General features: G+C 35.1%; 1 protein-coding gene across 1 annotated transcript in view; it reads right to left on the bottom strand.

The window, feature by feature from the left end:
- The window catches only part of PIGN (phosphatidylinositol glycan anchor biosynthesis class N), a gene marked incomplete in the record, with an annotated part of 157,832 nt that overhangs the window by 11,064 nt on the left and 127,933 nt on the right, over positions 1-18,835 (bottom strand). The window contains 5 exon segments of the mRNA XM_072411829.1: positions 3,457-3,499; positions 9,359-9,432; positions 11,953-12,028; positions 12,659-12,714; positions 17,609-17,695. Of these exon segments, the coding sequence (XP_072267930.1) occupies positions 3,457-3,499; positions 9,359-9,432; positions 11,953-12,028; positions 12,659-12,714; positions 17,609-17,695 (336 nt within the window).

The following is an 18,835-nucleotide window of genomic DNA, read 5'->3' as shown; positions in this document are numbered from 1 at the left end:
TAGCAAAGGTAGTCTGTGGTGCAACTTGCTGCTCTGTGGTGCACAGCACACTGCACTCCACTCCACCTGCAGCCATGAGCAAATGCATGCACAAATGCACCAACCTTGGATGGGATTGTGGTTGAGCCTGCAGTAGAACACTGATGTCAACTGCAAGTCTGAAATGGCTTACACTTTAATTGTGCTGGAGATTAGAGGCCTAATTGCCTAGCATTCTGAGAGAACTGTGAAACTTTTAGAGTGTAAGACTTTTTGCATATATATTGGAATGTCTGCCTGGAGTTTAGTTTAATTGCCTCAAAAGCATAATACCATAGGAAGAGTGCTTAAATACGGGACATATATGATGTATACACATTCCAGTCCAGGCTGACTAACCAACTGAACAAATGTGTACATCTCCAAAATAAATATTATTGCCCAGCAGCCCTTTTTTTGAAGAGTTATATTTGCATTTTTCTCCAAGGACAATTTATTTTCAGTATCTTTATCTCTAGTCAAAGTAAAAATATGTTTAATATATTCATGTACAAATTAAAAGTAATTAATATGCAAATGTTTGCTTTGCAGTAGTTATTTTTCATACATGTCTAAAAAATGTAGATAATCTTGCCTTTAGATATTTGTCAGGTAGTTTACATAGTGCTCCTTACTGTAGGAAAAAGCTCAGTGATACTAATGAAATAAATCCCTGATGGATGCCACGGGGCAATGGGTTTAAACTGTTTAAATGATCATTCTGCTCTAAATTATCATACTGCAAAAGCTAGAATCTTATCCACAGCATGCAGGGTTTTCATGCCCTATCAATTACCGAGTCGTAAAAGTCTCAAAGATAAGTAATTCTTCTTAAATGCGCCCTCTCTAGATTATGATTATGCTAATGCTGGTATTACCTTAGCTTGGTTTGTGAATGCAGCAGACATTACACTGGAGAAAGAAAAATGTTGTAGAAGGAGAAATAGCAACCTGTAAAATGGCAGGGATTTTAAAGCATCATGGAAACCTTCCACCAAGTGTGGATATGTTGAATGATACTTTTAAAGATAAAATCATAACATAAATGTCTTTTACCAGCTATTATACTTGAGAGAAAATAGGAAATATTTGATGATAAAATTATAGAGTGGTGAAAGTATGTTTCAGGGTTTTCCTAAACCGAGGCATGCAAGGCCCATGTACCTTTCTGCATATATTCACTAAATTTTCATTACTCTGTTACATTTGGTACCAGAAACAAATTTAATTAGCTAGTATTTCAGAGTACAGATGGCTCACTCCATTACTTTCACAAGACAGTGCTGGTGTTAGGCCATTGGCAGGGGGAGACTCTTTGCCTCTGTTTAGGCTCCGATTAGGATCAGTTTTAGCTTGTACTGATCTTCTTTTTCCAACGCACTCCTGCTGTGGAGCAGCAGGGGGGTTTAGGGTAAGATCAAAATTCTGCGGGATCTGGTAAGGAAGGATTTATACTTTTCTTTCCTCTAGTTCTGAAATTTACATATGACAAATCATTGGCTTGTTGGGTAGGACTTTCCTCTGCGTCATTTTATTAACTACAGTTTTTATGTCTTACTTAGTCTGTGCTTTATTAGTGTAAGGAGAAGGGGCACGGTGATAAACTCATCTAGCTGTTATTCTGTTATTTTCTTCTTTTAGTAGGTGCCCTTCAAGCCCTGTCATGGAACTAAATGCCTATTTGTGCTACTTCTATTCTCCTAGTCTTTGCTTTGCAGTACAGACGATTGATTATTGAGGATTTTAACAACTGATAAAAAGACACAATCAGATAATTACAATGCAATTAACAATGGTGGGATTGAATTTTCTGGACATTGAGTTTCTTAATGGAGCAACTATTTTACGTTATATTAAGGACTGGTTTCATGACACCTGTATGTACACTGACCCCGTCCTGGACAAAAATAAAAATATATTCTTCACATGCATAAGGATGTACTACCTGCAGAAATTGTATCTAATCCTATACTGTATTCTACTGTATGGTAGCTAATTATGTTACCTAGTCAACTATGTTCCCCTGTCCCCTGAATAGGCAATATTAAACAAATATTATTAACAACAAATAAAACAAACCTTTGAGCACACTTTATGGTATATCATGAGAATGATTAAAAAACAAGAAATATGAAAACTAAAATAACCTTGAAAAAGTGTGCCTTCTTTAAAACTAGCAATGTTAGTGATAGGGGGTTTGATATTTGTGGTAGTGAGAGGGGAAAGGATGAGAGGTTACTGGCAGGAATGGAGTGTCAGCATGCCAATGATTTTCTGGTTAGCAGGTGTTGTGAGTTTGGTGTATATGTGTTCTTCTTCATGCTTTCTAGGCATTTAACATTTTGATTTTATCTAACATAACAGTATGTATTTATTTCTCATCCTGTATTATTATTTTGAACATTAAATTGAAATTTCAACCTACAATTAATGGAAGAAAAATATCATTCTTCTCTTACAATAACTATGGGATCTAAACCTTCAATCTAGCTAGGACACTAAAACCAGACTGCATGCAATCTTTATTTAATGGTTTAGTGATACAGAATGCAAATTTAAATCAAACCTGGTAAACTCCATCAAAGCAGCAAACTTAGTGAGCCTTAAAAAAAAAAAAAGAAACCCATGGAGCCTCCGAGGTTAACCAAATTCACCAAGACTAATGAATGGAAAACTGCTGCCTAGTCTGAGAAATCGTTTCTGCACTGGGTAGACACTAGGATTAGAGTTTGAGATAAAAAGCACAAGACTGCAAAACAGTTTGGAATGGGAGGTATGCAGCATGCACATGTGACAGAAGTGAAAAGAAAGTTTTTGTCACCTTTAAGAATCTAAGCCACAAAGAACTACAAAATGGATCCTATTTTAGCAATTGCTAGGTGTATCTAATAAATGTGGCTGTAATTGTAGGCACTTGATGTTACTGTAAATACAAGTGTATTTTCTTGAACAGGCACAATAACACACCCAATTAGGAAGGCTCTATGAAAACTTCTTATATTTGCAAAAAGTCGAAAAGGGTCACTGTCTGGGCAGATGCTGAGAAAAAGCACATTTATTACAATGGCCTCATAATCGCTGGCTGGCTCTTTTAAAAGTGCAATGCGGAAAACTGCTTTTGCTTTGAATCTTACTTTAGAAAATGTGCTCAGATTCAGAATCACTCTCTATATACTGAAATATTTCCTTCATCTAAATTAATAAGAAATACATTTTAAGTGCCCTTCTGAACCTTTCTTCTTGCAACATTGTATTTATGGAGTGTGACTGATTACAGAATAGGATAGAATTTATTGAAACAGTTTCTGCTTATGCCTGTCCAATTCCGCAAAACAAACACAAATGCTTCCCTGCACTAATGTTCTGAATATTGCAGAATGACTTATTGGAACACAGCCTGTCGGTTTTATTGGCACAGAGTATCTAACTGTGACTTACCAGAGACATTATGTCCGATATCACAAGAACGATTGGAAAAAGACTGAAATAGAAGAAAAAAGTTTAAATATATTTACAGAACAGAAAAAGGATATATATTTAAATGCTGATCAATAAACATCACATTTTCACAAATACAACCAACGTATGATGATTTCTAACAGCTTTTAAAAATCATTTTAAGACATTATCACAATGTTTTAAGCAAAAAAATAAATTTTAGAGAAAGTTACTAAAATAGACATTCACTATAACATAACTCATAACTTTCTTGACTGAGCATTGAACTAGCATTGAACTATTTTGAAAAGCCTGATTATTTAATGCAGCTCAAAAAAAAGTTGAAGAATATCCTATTTACAGACATACTGAGTAGGTTTCACAGTCAGAATCCTACTTTCTGGAGTGAATGATTTTTAATTAACATGTGCCTAATTTTTGCCATTTTGCAAATTTAAACTTTTACAAGCTACTTGCAAAGTCCCTAAACATGGTATTGCCACCAAGATTGCTGGCCGGGTCTGGGGTACATGTGGCAAAGTCTCCCAAGTGTACACATGAAAAAATAAGGAAGTACAGTTAGTCCCCGGGTTATATACGGGATAGGGACTGTAGGTTTGTTCTTAAGTTGAATTTGTATGTAAGTCAGAACAGGTATATTATTTTAAAAAATGCAATTAGGACAGATGTTTGTCTCAACAAATTTTTAGGCAGCATGGTGTCAGTTACTGTATAAAATTCTCACTGTGAGTTAATCACAAACAAAGCAAAAAAAAAATTCTAATGGAGCCTAGACATTCATTAACTTCTGGAGCAAGCTGTGCTTTGATATGCAAAAAGAAACAACAGCAGAGTTTGTCTTGGTCATTAAAAAGTTAAAAGAGGCTGCAGAAAAAGCTTACCCCCCTAAGATCACATACAACCTCAGCTGTGTTTAGGTTTCTTCTGCAAGTCATGCAAACTGCCCTACACTTTCTATCTAGGAGACAAGTTATCCTTAGCCTGGAGACTACCTGTATGTCCTTTTTCTGTAAATCAAAGTAAAATATAGTCAAGAAAAGTGTTTTGAAATCCATCTGTAAATTGTGTAAGTTTAGGTTAAGTTAAAAGCTCATGACAACAACAACAAGGAAAAAACTTGTTGAAAAGCTTTGCAATTAGCTAAAAAGTTGCATTTTTTTAAGAAAAAGTTTAGCTAAATTAAATTTTGCCTATTCCTGTGCACTTCCACCTACATTTGTCTTCAAACCTGTGTAAAGTTCTATTATAACACCAACCCGGCGTTCTAAAAAGGCTTTAACATGATGCAATATATATATATATATATATTGTATTCTATGACTCAGAGTCTTTTATCCTAATATATTTTTATATAAAGTAAAAAAAATTAGCTTTGAAAGTACATAAGGAACTAAAACATCAAGACATTTGTGCTGTAGCATGCACACCAGTAGCCAGAAATGTTGCAAAAACAATGTTCTCCTATTTTGGATACAGTTCAGTTATGGGTATAAACAAAAATCTGGAAGACAGATTGTGACTGCCAAATGTATTCTTGTGTATGTAAAAAAAAAAAAAAAACCAAGCAAGCAATTCCAACATAGTAGCTTTACAACACTGAAAATCATTATGTCATACAGAACAAACACAAAAAAGCTTAGGAAAAAAAGTTATCTGTGTCCCTGCAACTTAATTTTACAGTTTTTTATTTGACACAGTGGTAATTAATGCCAAGACAAGGTAAGCTAATGTAACTGCTCCATCTGCTAAAAACTGGTATTGGTTTAAAATGTACCCGGGTCTGGACTATGGACATTTACGGGGTAACATGTTCTTAATAAAACAGCAAAAACAACAAATAAACAAAGTTATTGATACCTCCCTAACCCATACCTTATCAGCTGTTGTATTGTAATGCAAGACATTCATAAGGAACTAAAGTGGGTTTCAGTTTTTAGTTTCTAACAGTTTAGAAAATAGCTGTTAAGCTTGCAGTTTGTCAACTATTAGCCTTGAAGATTACATTTTCCACAAAGCATAAAGCTACAGAAATGAACAAGGGCTTATTTAAAAGTGTGTTTCTTGAATATTCAGAATACTTACATTCTGTGTGTTGAAAATTAGCAAGTTTAATATAAAAAAAATTAAATAAATAATATAAAGATCAGGGAACCAAATGTTTTTTTTTCTTTAATCCTATCAGGAAAATACATTTTCAACATTTTCAAATATAGGGCTCCCTTTATTTACAGTCACAGATGACAGGCCAGTGTACATTATTCAATTTTTACTAGTATTTTTTTCATATAAAGATAATTCTGAAATAGCCAAAACATTGTGTAAGAATGCAATCAAAAACAACATAGTGTATGAAACGCTATTGAATTAAGCAAGGACAGCAGAAAGAAGGAAGAATGAGGTAAATATACCACAGTAACATAATACATGTATTCAATTCAGTGTGTAGTCATCTGGATAAACACATGCATTCCAGATAAGAAAAACTGCATTTGAAATCAGTCTGGCAATGTGTTCTGTTTATAAAGCTCCAGTGGAATCTTAGATAAAACATTCTAACAGGATATTAGGCTCCAAAGGATTTCAACCTGTAACCTCAATCTACAAGTATAAGTCAGCTTCCACTGAGCCATCTCCACAGCTGTTCATTGGATTCTATGTGAAATTTTTAACTCACTGCTACAGAAAAATGTAGTGTGGCACTTTTCCAAATCAAACCTTTACCTAGTTATGATCCAGGATGTTTTTGTTTTTCATAGTTTATTTGCTGCCCCTTGTTCTGTTCACCAATTTAACATTACAAGGATTTAACAGGCACAAAAGAACTTTGTTTTCCTTGTGGCAAACTTAAATTTACAGTTTTCGCTATAAAAGTTCAGTGATTTTCAGCTCATATGCTGCAAAAGATGACTGGTAAGCCCTATTACAAACCACCATGGTTTAGAACAATTTTACTACGTATAAAGCTTCATTAAACTCAGGAAAAAAAAAACAAAAAACACATTTATTTTTTATTTACTAAACAAATTCAATACAATTTAGTTAAAACTACTATAATTCACTCTTATCAGGTCTATCTGCATTGCACAGTTTAGTCAGTTGACACATGCTTACAGGAGGGGAGAGCAGAGATGACCTCGTCTGTTTGCTGATGTTTCTTCATTGTCCAATCAGCATACTGGGGTAAGATTGTAACCAGAATCACAACTCAAGCCATAGCAGCCCATGTAGCTGATTTAGGGCCTGGAGGTGGAAGGGAGGGAGATTGCCCATTTACTGGTTACTCTGTTCACCCTACTAATCATTAGTTACTACTGAAGAAAGAACAGCTAAGACTGGGTAAATGATAACGCACACAAAGTAAATTTCTGTAATGTGAAAGGACTGGAACTGGCTGAACAAGAACCTGTCATAGAAATTATGTTGATCTTATTTGTTGGTGGTTGACTATTATCCTAATTCCCATAAGCATGTGAAAAAAAAACACTTGAAAATGTTTTCATACCATAAATTAACAGAAGGGTAAAAAGCATATAGTTGTGGACAATTCATTTATTTAATTTAACACTGTACATTTTAGCTCTTAACATGTCAAAAACAAGTACCAGCAGTAATGGTATTTATTTTTTAAATTCAAATTCATGCGTTTTATTTTGTAAATTCAAATTCATCAATGCACTTCACTAATCATCACATGTGAACAAGAATGGATGTATTTAGGTGAAAAGCAGTATATTAGTACATATAAATATTAGGGTGGGTGAGTGAGCTCACATAAAAAACTGGTGGAAAACCTGACTGCAGTTTATTTTAAAAAAATAACTAAAAAAAGAAATAATTTTTCTTTCAGAGGAGTGACAATTAAGGAAATATATACCTATCAGTCCAAACATATTAACCGCATGCTCAATATTGTGAATGTTTCCTTTGTGCCCTCAAACAGCTCCAAAGGAGCTCTAGAATTGCTTTGTGGTAACTGGTAGCAGGACATTGGCAAAAGATTTATAAAGCCACACTACACTGCCTCTGCTACCTTGCTTTCTTCTCATAGTGTGTTCTTCTACGCCTTTCCAAGGTAAACCACAGACATAAATCCAGCCATCTATGTAATCTAAAAGAAACTGTAATTCATCAGACAAGACCACCTCCTTTTATTTCTCTGCGTTCCAGTTCTGACACTTACATGGGCATTGAATGATCTTTGAAAGTGAATGGGGTCAGCCATACCATTCTGAGTGGGCTTTGCAGCCCCATGTACAACATGCTGTGGCCCAACAGGTTTTTGGACACCTTTCTTTCACGTCCAGCCTTGAGTTTTTCAGTAATTTTTGTTACACCAACTCTTTTGTTACAGCAGCTAGCTTTCCCTATCCCCCATCGGTATCAATGAGCTTTAACTGCCCATGGTCTTGTCAGTGTTCATTGGTTGCCCCTCCTTGGGCAACTTTTTGAAGGAACTAACCACTGCATATAAGGAACACACCACAAATTCTGCAGTTTTAGTGATAATGACCCAGTTGTCTAACCATCTCAGTTTGGTCCTTTTCAGAGTCAATTAGATCCTTACGCTTGCCCATTTTTCCTGCTTCCAACACATTACCTTTAAGTACCCACTGTTACAACACTGCCTAATATATACCACCCCTTGCTGTTGCTAAAAAGAAAATCCTCTTATCAGTGGTAAAAATGTTTTGGATGATCAGTGTTTAAGAGAATGAGTAGAAGTAAAAGGCCAAAAATAAACAAATATTGTATTTATCACAACTGTTTAAGTTTAGATATAAAGATTGTTAAGGGCTAAATTATTTGTGAGTCCATGTCATCATGTCACCGGTGTCTATCTCCTGGATTTCTGGTTCTTGACTCCTGACTTGTTCCTCTGACTCTTGGTTGCTGCCTACCTCAACCACAGACTTCCTTGACTATTCTCCCGCCTAGTGATTTGGTACCGTGTATCATCCTGCCCACCATGGTGTGCCCAAGGACCTGCAACCTGGCAGCAGCCAGCGACACAACATACTCACCAGTATAGGCCCTGAAAAAGATCTGGCTGCTGCTTAGATTCTGCACCTTGGCCATTCTCAGGGCTCACACCACTTCTGTGTAAGCTCTAGGGCACCCTAGAGGCTCTGTCGCCCTTTGCGTGACTTCCTCTGTATATAAATGAATATGTGGGTATCCTGAGTTTTTTGGTTTTATATTCCAGTGGCTAAACTGCAAATAAGGTAGATAGTAAAAAAGCCAACAGTAGCAATTTTTGAAGGTAAGTTGTATTAAATTATTAACTTGTATGGTGAAAAAGGGGGAGGAATGTCAGCACAACTAACACATACATGTAATCCTCCTTAATGGTAAAAGCCTATTCATACCTTAGCACTAGATTGTGTGGCAGTGTGTTAGGATGTGCTGTCAGCACGTGTGTGTATATTAAAGATGTCTAGGCCTCATAATGCATCCAAACTCTCTTTGCCTCTTCTATTACAAACTGCCACATGACTTTATTAAAATATTCTCACTTTTTGTGAAATCTTACATTAAAATACCGATTATATCACAATGCGACTGTAGTGGCTTCTTTGTGGAACTGAGGCAGTATCCAAAAATTACTTGTATTGCAGAATCCACAATAGGAAAGAAAATAAAACGAACATCTTTAAGGAAAAGAGATGAGAAAAGGTAATGGATGGGCTAAAAACCAGGTAAGGCTCGAGTTTGGCTTTAAGGCAGGCAACACATCAAAAGCAGCTAGAAATAGTTGCTCACAATTTTGTCTGTAGCAGTAAAGCACAACACACCATGTGCTGACATGAGCTTCAGTGTGGGTCCCCTACTGTAATGGTACATTGCAGTACATCTATTATCCTATTCAAATAGCCATTTTTACCTTTTCGAAGAAATCTGTGCTGAGATCTGAACGGTTTCAAAAGCGCACATCACCATAATGAAGGGGATGAGTATCTGTAGAAGACAAAGCTGAATCTTAGAGCAAAAAAAGTTCTTTAAAGAGCTCCATATGGGTGAAAGTGAACAGGCTTTAACGAAGCAATAAATAATGGGGCAAATTTCTATATAAATGATTAAGCATACTAGCTGAATTGCAAATGAATGCCCCTCTTTAACACAAGTTAGAAAGACATTAAATAATTACAAGAATATAAGATCTTTTACACATCCTGCCATCTGAATGTTGCAGTGGAAAAAAAAGCTCCTTACATTTATCAAGATCAGGTGGGCTTGAATTGTAACCATCAGGAACAGGACCAAACCCAGCAGGTCAATTGCTTCGATTTTGATGGTACAGTTTAGTTGAGATGATGGGTATACCAGGGAGACTATGCTCCTATCTCTAGATTTGCAAATAACTTTAGATATCTTATCCTGGGACTATTTGTTCTTCCTTCAACATACCATGGGCTTTGACCCAGCCTTCCATCGACATTATCCACAATATATAATGCTCCCTCTGCCAAAATTTCAAGGCTACCTATCTCCACGCTTTTATATTAGAAAGGGCACTAGACAAGGGTGCCGTTTGTCTCCTTTCTGTTTGCTCTTGCAATTAAAGCGTTACCCCTGAGGAGCCAGGGGTAAAAAAAATGTCAATGTGCTGCAGTGCGCATGTGTGAGATCAGCATTTTCATTTTTATTTCTAACATTGGAGGAAAACGTTGATACTTTGGTACTCAGGCATACACAGAAGGAACCGCCCACAGCCTGTGACATATATAAATCAGGAGGCTGAGGGTTTCCCATTCAGTCTTTACTTTTGTGGTGATAAAGACAGAAAGAGAGAAGTCTCCCCTTCAAATTTTTAAATAAATTAATTTTGTTTTTGGTTATATAAAAACGGATATTTTTACCTTGTAATATAAAGTAAAAAAAAGTGTTGATAGATCCACTTTAGCTACTTTATTGAACCTTCTTGTTTCTTGTTGCTTTTTCACTGAATCCTTGGGTCTGTCCATGAATCGTAACAAGTCCCTGGCACTTGAAAATAAACTACTTTGATTTATGTGGGGTCAAAAATGGCCTAGAATGCACTATACAACTCCAGGCTTTATGGGGGGTTAGAAGTACCAGGCCTTCAATGTTATTACAGTCACGGCTCAAGTAGGTAGGAGGTAATTATTTGGGTTCTCCCTAGATTTTAGCACCCTATTTTAAACCCCACTTTCTATCACTCTCTATCTATATGAGATTGCTTTAGATGAAAATGTTCTCTTTTTTCATCCCACACTCCTTTGTCCTATTTTTGTAATAAAGCTATAATGTAATTGTAATTGATAAATGTAATTGTTGTGTTAATGCAGGATTTTTAAGTCTTGTATCTTCTTAAAAATGAAGGTATATTCAAATGATTTATAATCCAGTATTTTATTCACAAACATATGATAAAAGATATAAACCATTTTCATCATACATGATACCAAAAAGAAAGACAAACACTCAACCACATGAGGTTAATTGTATATAGCTGTACTTTGCGCTTTAGTACTTTTTGTGGTTATGACTAGTTTTGTATTTTTGCAAGTAATTAGAAATGGTATTATGCATTGTTACTTAAAAGATTCCCATGAGGGAATGTTTGAGTTTGAAGGTCAAATTTCCTTGTTTTATAAATAGAGCCCTATTGATAAATTCCCACCAAAATTAGGTATGAAATATACAAATAAACCACTAGCAGAGGGAATTTGACTCCGTGATTAACGCTCTATAAATAAATAAAAAATCTGAATGTAAAATAAAAGTAAATAAAGTAAGAAAGTACATAAAAGTCCATTTAAATAAAAGGTAATTTTTTTTTTGTCCATGGATGCTAAAACACATTGCGCTACCTCAATGCACACGTACTCATCAGATTTTGCTAACTTCTTTGAAAAAACAAAGACAACCAATTTCTGCTTGTACACCTCCCAACCAAATTATTGTTTTTGAGCTGTATAGCGTGACAGTGCACTGGGAGGATTCAGTTTAAAAAGGGACAGAAATTAGATGAGGTAACAGACAGAACCAATAGTTTTAGATACCAATGATTCACAAATTCATTTGGTTTATAAATTTTGGTGGGCTTTTTAGGCTCTCTGCATTTTTTTTTATTGCATTTATTTGTCATTGTGGTAATTTGCACAGCAGATGTGTACTGAAAATTAGGTTTAGTTACTTTTTAGGGAGTGGAGAGTTTTTTCTTTTATTTTTGATATAAGCCTCTTGTAATTCTACAAAGCAGAATTAGGAATAGGAAAGGAAATGGTATCACTGTAATCTAGTCAGACTTTACTGCATGGCACATTGGAGTCTGTCTAACTATCGCTCCTTTGTTCATTCAATGACTTGGGTTAGTCCTAGTTCAGGTTGCATTGCTCAACAGAAATGTCTAAATGAGCATAGAATCTAGCTGTGCAGTCTAGCAGAGGTGCACAGATTACACGACTAACTGAATGGACATACAACAAGCTTAATAGAAACTTAAAAACTCACCTTCCACATCATTAAAGATCCCATCACAAATGGGTTAAACACAGTAAGGAAACAATACACAGATGCTGGGTCAAAACTAAAAAGGAACAAATTAGATACATAATGAGAAGAAGAAATATCACATCTCTAAAATGTTACTTCCACACAAAAATACTTTTACTGCCTTGTTGAACCCCCATAGCCTTATCACGGCTACTTACTTATCCGACTCAGAATGACTTCACTTCATCTAGTGCAAACCTCTTTACCACTGGCTAAGCCTGTATCACAAACCTTAACAGATTTCTATGAATACCACTACAGTGCAAAAGCAGTCTTGGGGGCCTATTGTGGTTCAAGGGTAATAAGGTTTCTGCTGAAGAAACTCAATATCACAGTAGTCAATAGCTCTCACAACTCAGGTAAGTATGTAAAAAACAGAAGTTGTTTTCTCCCCAGCTTAAGTCAGTAAGCCAGCCAACACTCATATACAGGATATGTTTGGAAGATAGTTCAATAGAAATTTTTTTAAGGCTCAGTTCATAGAGTCAGAAATCGCCAGGATTCAGAAAACTGCCACCACAACATGTCAATGTAGTGGCAGGCCGAAACTACATAAGAAGCAATTGGGGTAAGGTTAGAATATTGGTTTAAACATGGCTTACATTAAAACCACCGGTGAATTTCTGATTGTTTTTCTTATTATGGCTTTAAAATTTAATCCCACCTGTTAATTGATGCTATATTCCCAGTACCGAAAAAGGCAGTGACTATGAAGAACACCTAAAAAAAATATAAAAGGAAATGTTCATTAAATCGTGAAAGCAAACATGGTTCAAGTTGTCATGTGCAAATTTACCTCATTGATTTGCCTTATGGAGAAAAATACTTACGATCTGGTTACAATATAAATATTATATAGATAAGAAGAGGATGAAGAGAAAAGTGTTTCTTTCAGGCAGTATTAATAAACAATTTAATAAAATCTTTTTTTTATATTCAATAAAATAAAATAAATGTCCTAACATACATACATACATATAAGGTTTTAGTACTCTGACGTTATGAATCTAGATACATTATATCGGGTTGGTTATAATGTACACCAAACCCCAGTGAAGTGAGGGTCAATATAGGAATATAGGTAATTTTCCTGTTAATGGTCTCTCCTGACGCGTTTCGCCCTCGTGGGCTTCCTCAGGGGAGTTGAGACCATGGTATATTGACCAGGTAGCGATGTAAAATAAATGGATAGAAGATCAGTAATTGTGCTTGTACCCGAATGCCAGAATAGTACAAAAAGGGAGGGGTAGTGGTCTGAATACACTTGCTCAAGCTTGATTTTCTATGAAGGTAGTCCTGTTAAAAACACTGGTGGAATAAACTTGGTGGATTGACTGCTTGATGAGGATAAATTATCTGTAGAAAGATGTAAAATACTAAACAGATATTCACTCTCGAAAGTGAGATAATGAATATGGGTAATATGTCAAACACCCAGGATAACTTCTATGGTGTTAGAGAGAGATGAGGTTTTCAAATGCACAGGGAAAATTGGGTTGGATATTGCTTTTTTTGGATAAAATGGAAAAGACTGTCCTGTCAGCAGACAACCAGCACAAAGGGCAAAATGCGTCAAGATAGACCATTAAAAGGAAAATTACCTATATTGACCCTAACTTCACTGGGATATAATGAACAAGTAGTAGCAGTAGTAGTTCCTTACAAGTAAATATATATTTCAAAGCAATACAGAAAAATGTTTTGTTTTCTTTTAATAAACAATTTTTATAACTTTTTTTAAATGGAAAACACATGGCCCATCTTTTTCCTTTTTCCTAATAACTTTGTGTGCTCTATGAATTTTAAATTTAGTCTCTCTCCAATTTTCATTATTCATATATTTCCGAACTGTCAAATATCCTTGTAGAATTTGATCTACTAACTCTTCGATCAAGAAATCTCTTTGCCACTGTCCCACATTAATAGCCTAATAAAATTTCTTTGATAATTTTGATAGAATTTGATATCGATAAAGGGGATAAAGTAAGCAAATTCTCATAAACACTTATCTACATTGGATTTACATGGGAATATGGCCTTATCAATGTTCTATAGTAAGATACCGCTTGCAAATAGTACAATACATGGGCTGGCCCAGCTGTCAAATTATTTTTCTCTTTAAGAACTTGGGCAACACCTGTTCCATTTCATCATCTAATAAATCATGACAATAGTATAACCCTTTTTTTTCCACATCTGAAATACCCTACATATGTGTCTAGGTTTAAAATTTGGATCTCCACTAATATCTGGACACACCTGTGGATATCCTCATTTTATGCCTAAAGCTACGTACACACTTCCAATTATTATCGTCGGAAAACGAACGACGAACGTTCCTGCACGATATATATGAACGATCGTATAGCACCGATACTGCACATAGAGGTAACGACACGATCGCTCGTAGATATTGTACACACAATAGATACGATCGTTTAAGCGATAGAGGAACTATGTGCACGACAGGAAAGTGAACGGACGTTCGTTCATCACGCATGCTCTGAACATGGATGATCAACGAACGACCGTACACACGAACGATGTTCAACGATCGTCGTCCAATCCGATCCGCCGGTCCGGTCGTTCGTTTCCAGCGACTTTCCTCGTTCGTCGGCGTCGTTGGTTACTTTTTTACGAATGATTTTTTGCCCAATCGATCGTTCGTCGTTCGATTGGAACGATAAAAATTGGAAGTGTGTACGCACCTTAACTTCTCGCCATGTAAGTATTGTATCTTTAATCAGCAAATTATGCTTCAAGTGATCTGGCAATTTAGTTACTTTGCAATGTAATAAGGCTTTCAAATTCCATGGTAACACCATATTCATTTCTAAATCTACATTGAAATGTCTAGATGTATCCAGTAACCTATCTACTACATGCCGTGTAAGACACACTAAGGTATAAAATCTTATATCTGGAAAGTTAACCCCTCCCTCCTCTTTTGGTAATGTCAGTTTAGATGGGGATATTTTAGCTCTCTTACCTTGCTCTCTTACTGAATGCCCTATCCAGCATTTGTATATCTTTATGTCTTAGTAACAGTATTGTTTGCATAGGATAGAGCAATTTCGCAAAAGAAACCATTTTTAATAAATGGCACATGCCAAACAAAGATAGTGGTAACTTGTCCCACAGTTCCAGTTCTTTAAAAATTTTCTGTATTAAAGGAGGATAGTTTAGATGGTAAATAGAGGATGGGCGTTTTCCGATTTTAATTCCTAAGTACGTTATATTTGACTTTGCTATTGTAAAGGGAATCGTTATATCCCAGGTTATTTTAGTATTATGTTAGTATTTCACTTTTTTTCCAATATTAATCTTCAAACCTGAGATTTTGCTAAATGTCTGATACAATTCTTGAATATAACATATGTCACAGACATATTTTAGCTGTAAAAAGTTTAGCTGTAAATACCACAATATTATCTGCAAAATATGCAGCTTTTATTTCTTGTGTCCCTATTTTTACTCCATGTAATTTAGGTGGCGTCTCAATCGTCCATGCTAAGGGTTGGAACGCTAACAAAAAGCCATTTTAAATTTAAATAGCCATTGTATACTAATGTTATCAAATGCTTTTTCATCATCGATCCCCAAGATTGCAATAATGTTATCTGGTTGTATTTTAGCAGTTTCTAGAACTCCCAATACTTTCTGGATATTTGTCACTGCTGAGTGTTTCCGCACAAATCCCGCTTGGGAAGGAAATATCAACTGTGGTAATATAGAAGCTAACCTATCAGCAATGATTTTTGACAAGATTTTGCATCTACATTTTATCCATGAAATCGGTCTATATGATTCCAAATACATAGGATTTCTATCCTTTTTTGACACCTTTAGGTGTCATATCCATGACATCTATCAAAATTGGTGCATGGTCTGAAAGGACCATTGCACCAATTTCCAGGTGTTCTATTAGGGGGTATAATGATGTAGAACAAAAAAAAATTAATCTATTCTTGAATGTGAGGCATGTACATGTGAATAGAATGTAAATTGTTTTTCAATCGAATATCTCTCCCTCCATACATCATGCAAGCTCATAGATTGTACAAAATCTGTTAAATATGTTGTTTCATTACTATTCAATAAAGTTTGTCCCTGCAGCTTACCTACTGAATTTGTTTGTGTTTTATCCTCTCTATGATTCATGACCATATTAAAATCACCTCCTAGCAATTTATTTGGATTTCAATCCTGTGATACCCATGTGGATATTGTTTGAAAAAACTGCTTAGTTGGAGCATTAGGGGCATATATAATATAGATAGAATATTTTTTATCTACTAATTCCATCACCAACTTTGTTATTCTACCTTCTTGATCTGCAGGGCATGCTAACCTTGTATATTTAAGCTGTTTATTTATAAGTATAATACTCCTGCTGGTGAAAAGTTTTTAAAAAATAGTTGCCCATTGATATGTTGACATTAGGGGACCAGTGACAATTAACTTCAAAGAATTGCATTTTTAAAGGAATACTTTTACATATTACAAATTCTTTATCCTCCCTAGCGGTAACCCCAAGTGTGACTCGGGGTAGAAAAAAGATGCTGGAAGCGGTAACCCTGACTCACACTCAGGGTAGGTAAACCTATGGAAACAATAGTAAACAAAGTGAATACCTGATCAGTCGGTGTCCTCCATCATCCTTCGTGTCTTCCTCCTTCCTCAGGCTGGCGTTCTCTGCACCTGATGAGTCACCGGCGTTCCGTTCAGGGTGGGAAATTCAAATCTATTTGTATTGCATTCAATACAATACAAAATAGCTGTATTGAATGCAACACAGTGGATTTATATGTGTAAAATCAGTGCATTGTTTTTCACAAACAGTTATTTTGCAGTATAATATATTAGTATGAGTATATTTATTTATTGTTTTTTTAATTTAAAAATTAAAAAAAATATATATTTAATTTATTATTTGACATGTTTTTGTGTTTCAAACCTTATATACTCATACTAATATATTATACTGTGAAATAAATTTTCATGAAAAACAACGTATCGCTTTTAGACATAAATCTGGACAGAAATGAATTGCTCGGGAGGTTAACCTTGCCTATGGAGATTTAGAAGTCCCCTAGGGTCTAATAATTGACACTCATCTACCGACAAAGGCTTTCTTCATACAAGTTGTCTTCTGCAATTACTGCTTAAATACCATTGCTATCTTTTTTTTGTATACACTGAGCTTGCTTGGAATTCAGCTTTAAAGTCAACAATATCCGTTCAATTTTCCAAGCATAGTTGTTCAATAAAACTATTCATTTTTAAAACATTATATATGAAATTTTATTAAACCCATGTTATCTTTAAACCTGATAAGTTAGCACTATCACACCTTTCTTCAAATTGCCAACATAGAAATTGTAGTACAGGGGCAAGTTATGGAACATAATTGCAAAGAAACATAAAATAAATAGGCACAAACTATCTAAAACAGATATTAAAACCTATTTTATATGTGTGGATTACTCAACTCTAGAATAATAAGTATGACAACTCAATTGAATCTTTAAAAAAACATTATGCCAAAGACAATGACCACAACACTCAAACAATGACCACAACACTCAAAAAAAAAACAAAAAAAAAAACATACCAAAAAGAAAGCTCTTCGAATGTCATCCAGATTCAGTTGTCGAAACTGAGTTATATCCGTACTACAGGAGAAGTCAATACTGTTAAGCTGTGAAAGAAAAGAAAAATCAATGTGATGTGCCATCCTAGTCACTTGTAATGAAAGTATGAGCATGAAAAAAATCATGTGAATAATGTAGTAGTGACTACAGTAGCGACTACTACAATAATCATGCTCAAAAGTTTTGGATAGGTGTGCAGTGCAAAACCTGCAGATAAACAGAAATCGGCAAATACGGCTGATTGCAGAAACTTAACGTAAATATTCTGAGAAGTATAAAAAATAAGGAGTAAAGGAGAAAAAACCATGTATGCCAAAGGTTAAAAATATCTTTTGAGAACCTGAACTGGTTTGCAGTTTGGAGCATGTAGGGACAACCAGTACTGGGGAATATCACATCCTGGCAGTGGCTGAATATGTGAAATTGTGGTGTAAAAAGAAGAGTAAGAAAAGGGTAACAGTAAAGAACATTAAAACAAACAGCTTACATTAAAAGCAATATACAGTTAGGTCCATACATATTTGGACAGAGTGAACTTTTTTCGAACTTTGGTTCTGTACATTACCACAATTAATTTTAAATGAAACAACTCAGATGCAGTTGAACTGCAGACTTTCAGCTTTAATTCAGTGGGTTGAAAATGATTGCATAAAAATTTGCGAAACTAAAGCCTTTTTTTTTTTAACATAATGACTTCATTTTAGGGGCTCAAAAGTAAATGGACAATGTAAATAAAATAAAAATTTTTAATTTTCATTTAAAATGTAATAAACATAAAATGTTCATTTGCTAATACTTGGCTGAAAACCCTTTGCTGTCTTTAACTCATGGACATCGCCAGATGCTGTGTTTCCTCCTTTTTAATGCTCTGCCAGGCCTTTACTGCAGCGGCTTTCAGTTGCTGTTTGTTTGTGGGCCTTTCCGAGGTTTAGTCTTCAACAAGTGAAATGCATGCTCAATTGGGTTCATATCAGGTGACTGACTTGGCCATTCAAAAATATTCTACTTCTTTGCTTTAACCTCCTGGGCGTTACACTGATGTCTAGGTTTCTGTACCAAAAGCAGTACACTGTTTTTCATGAAATTTTTTTTTTTTAATTTTAGACCTGTAACTTACAGAAATATGTCCCAACAAGGGTCTAGTAGATATCATGAATATAAAAAATGTTTAAAATCTCTTTATGGTA

Source organism: Pyxicephalus adspersus, chromosome 5, assembly GCF_032062135.1.
Source record: "Pyxicephalus adspersus chromosome 5, UCB_Pads_2.0, whole genome shotgun sequence".
Lineage (NCBI taxonomy): Eukaryota > Metazoa > Chordata > Amphibia > Anura > Pyxicephalidae > Pyxicephalus > Pyxicephalus adspersus.
The sequence above is the reverse complement of the archived record's forward strand: the minus strand, read 5'-3'. Positions and strand labels throughout refer to the sequence as shown.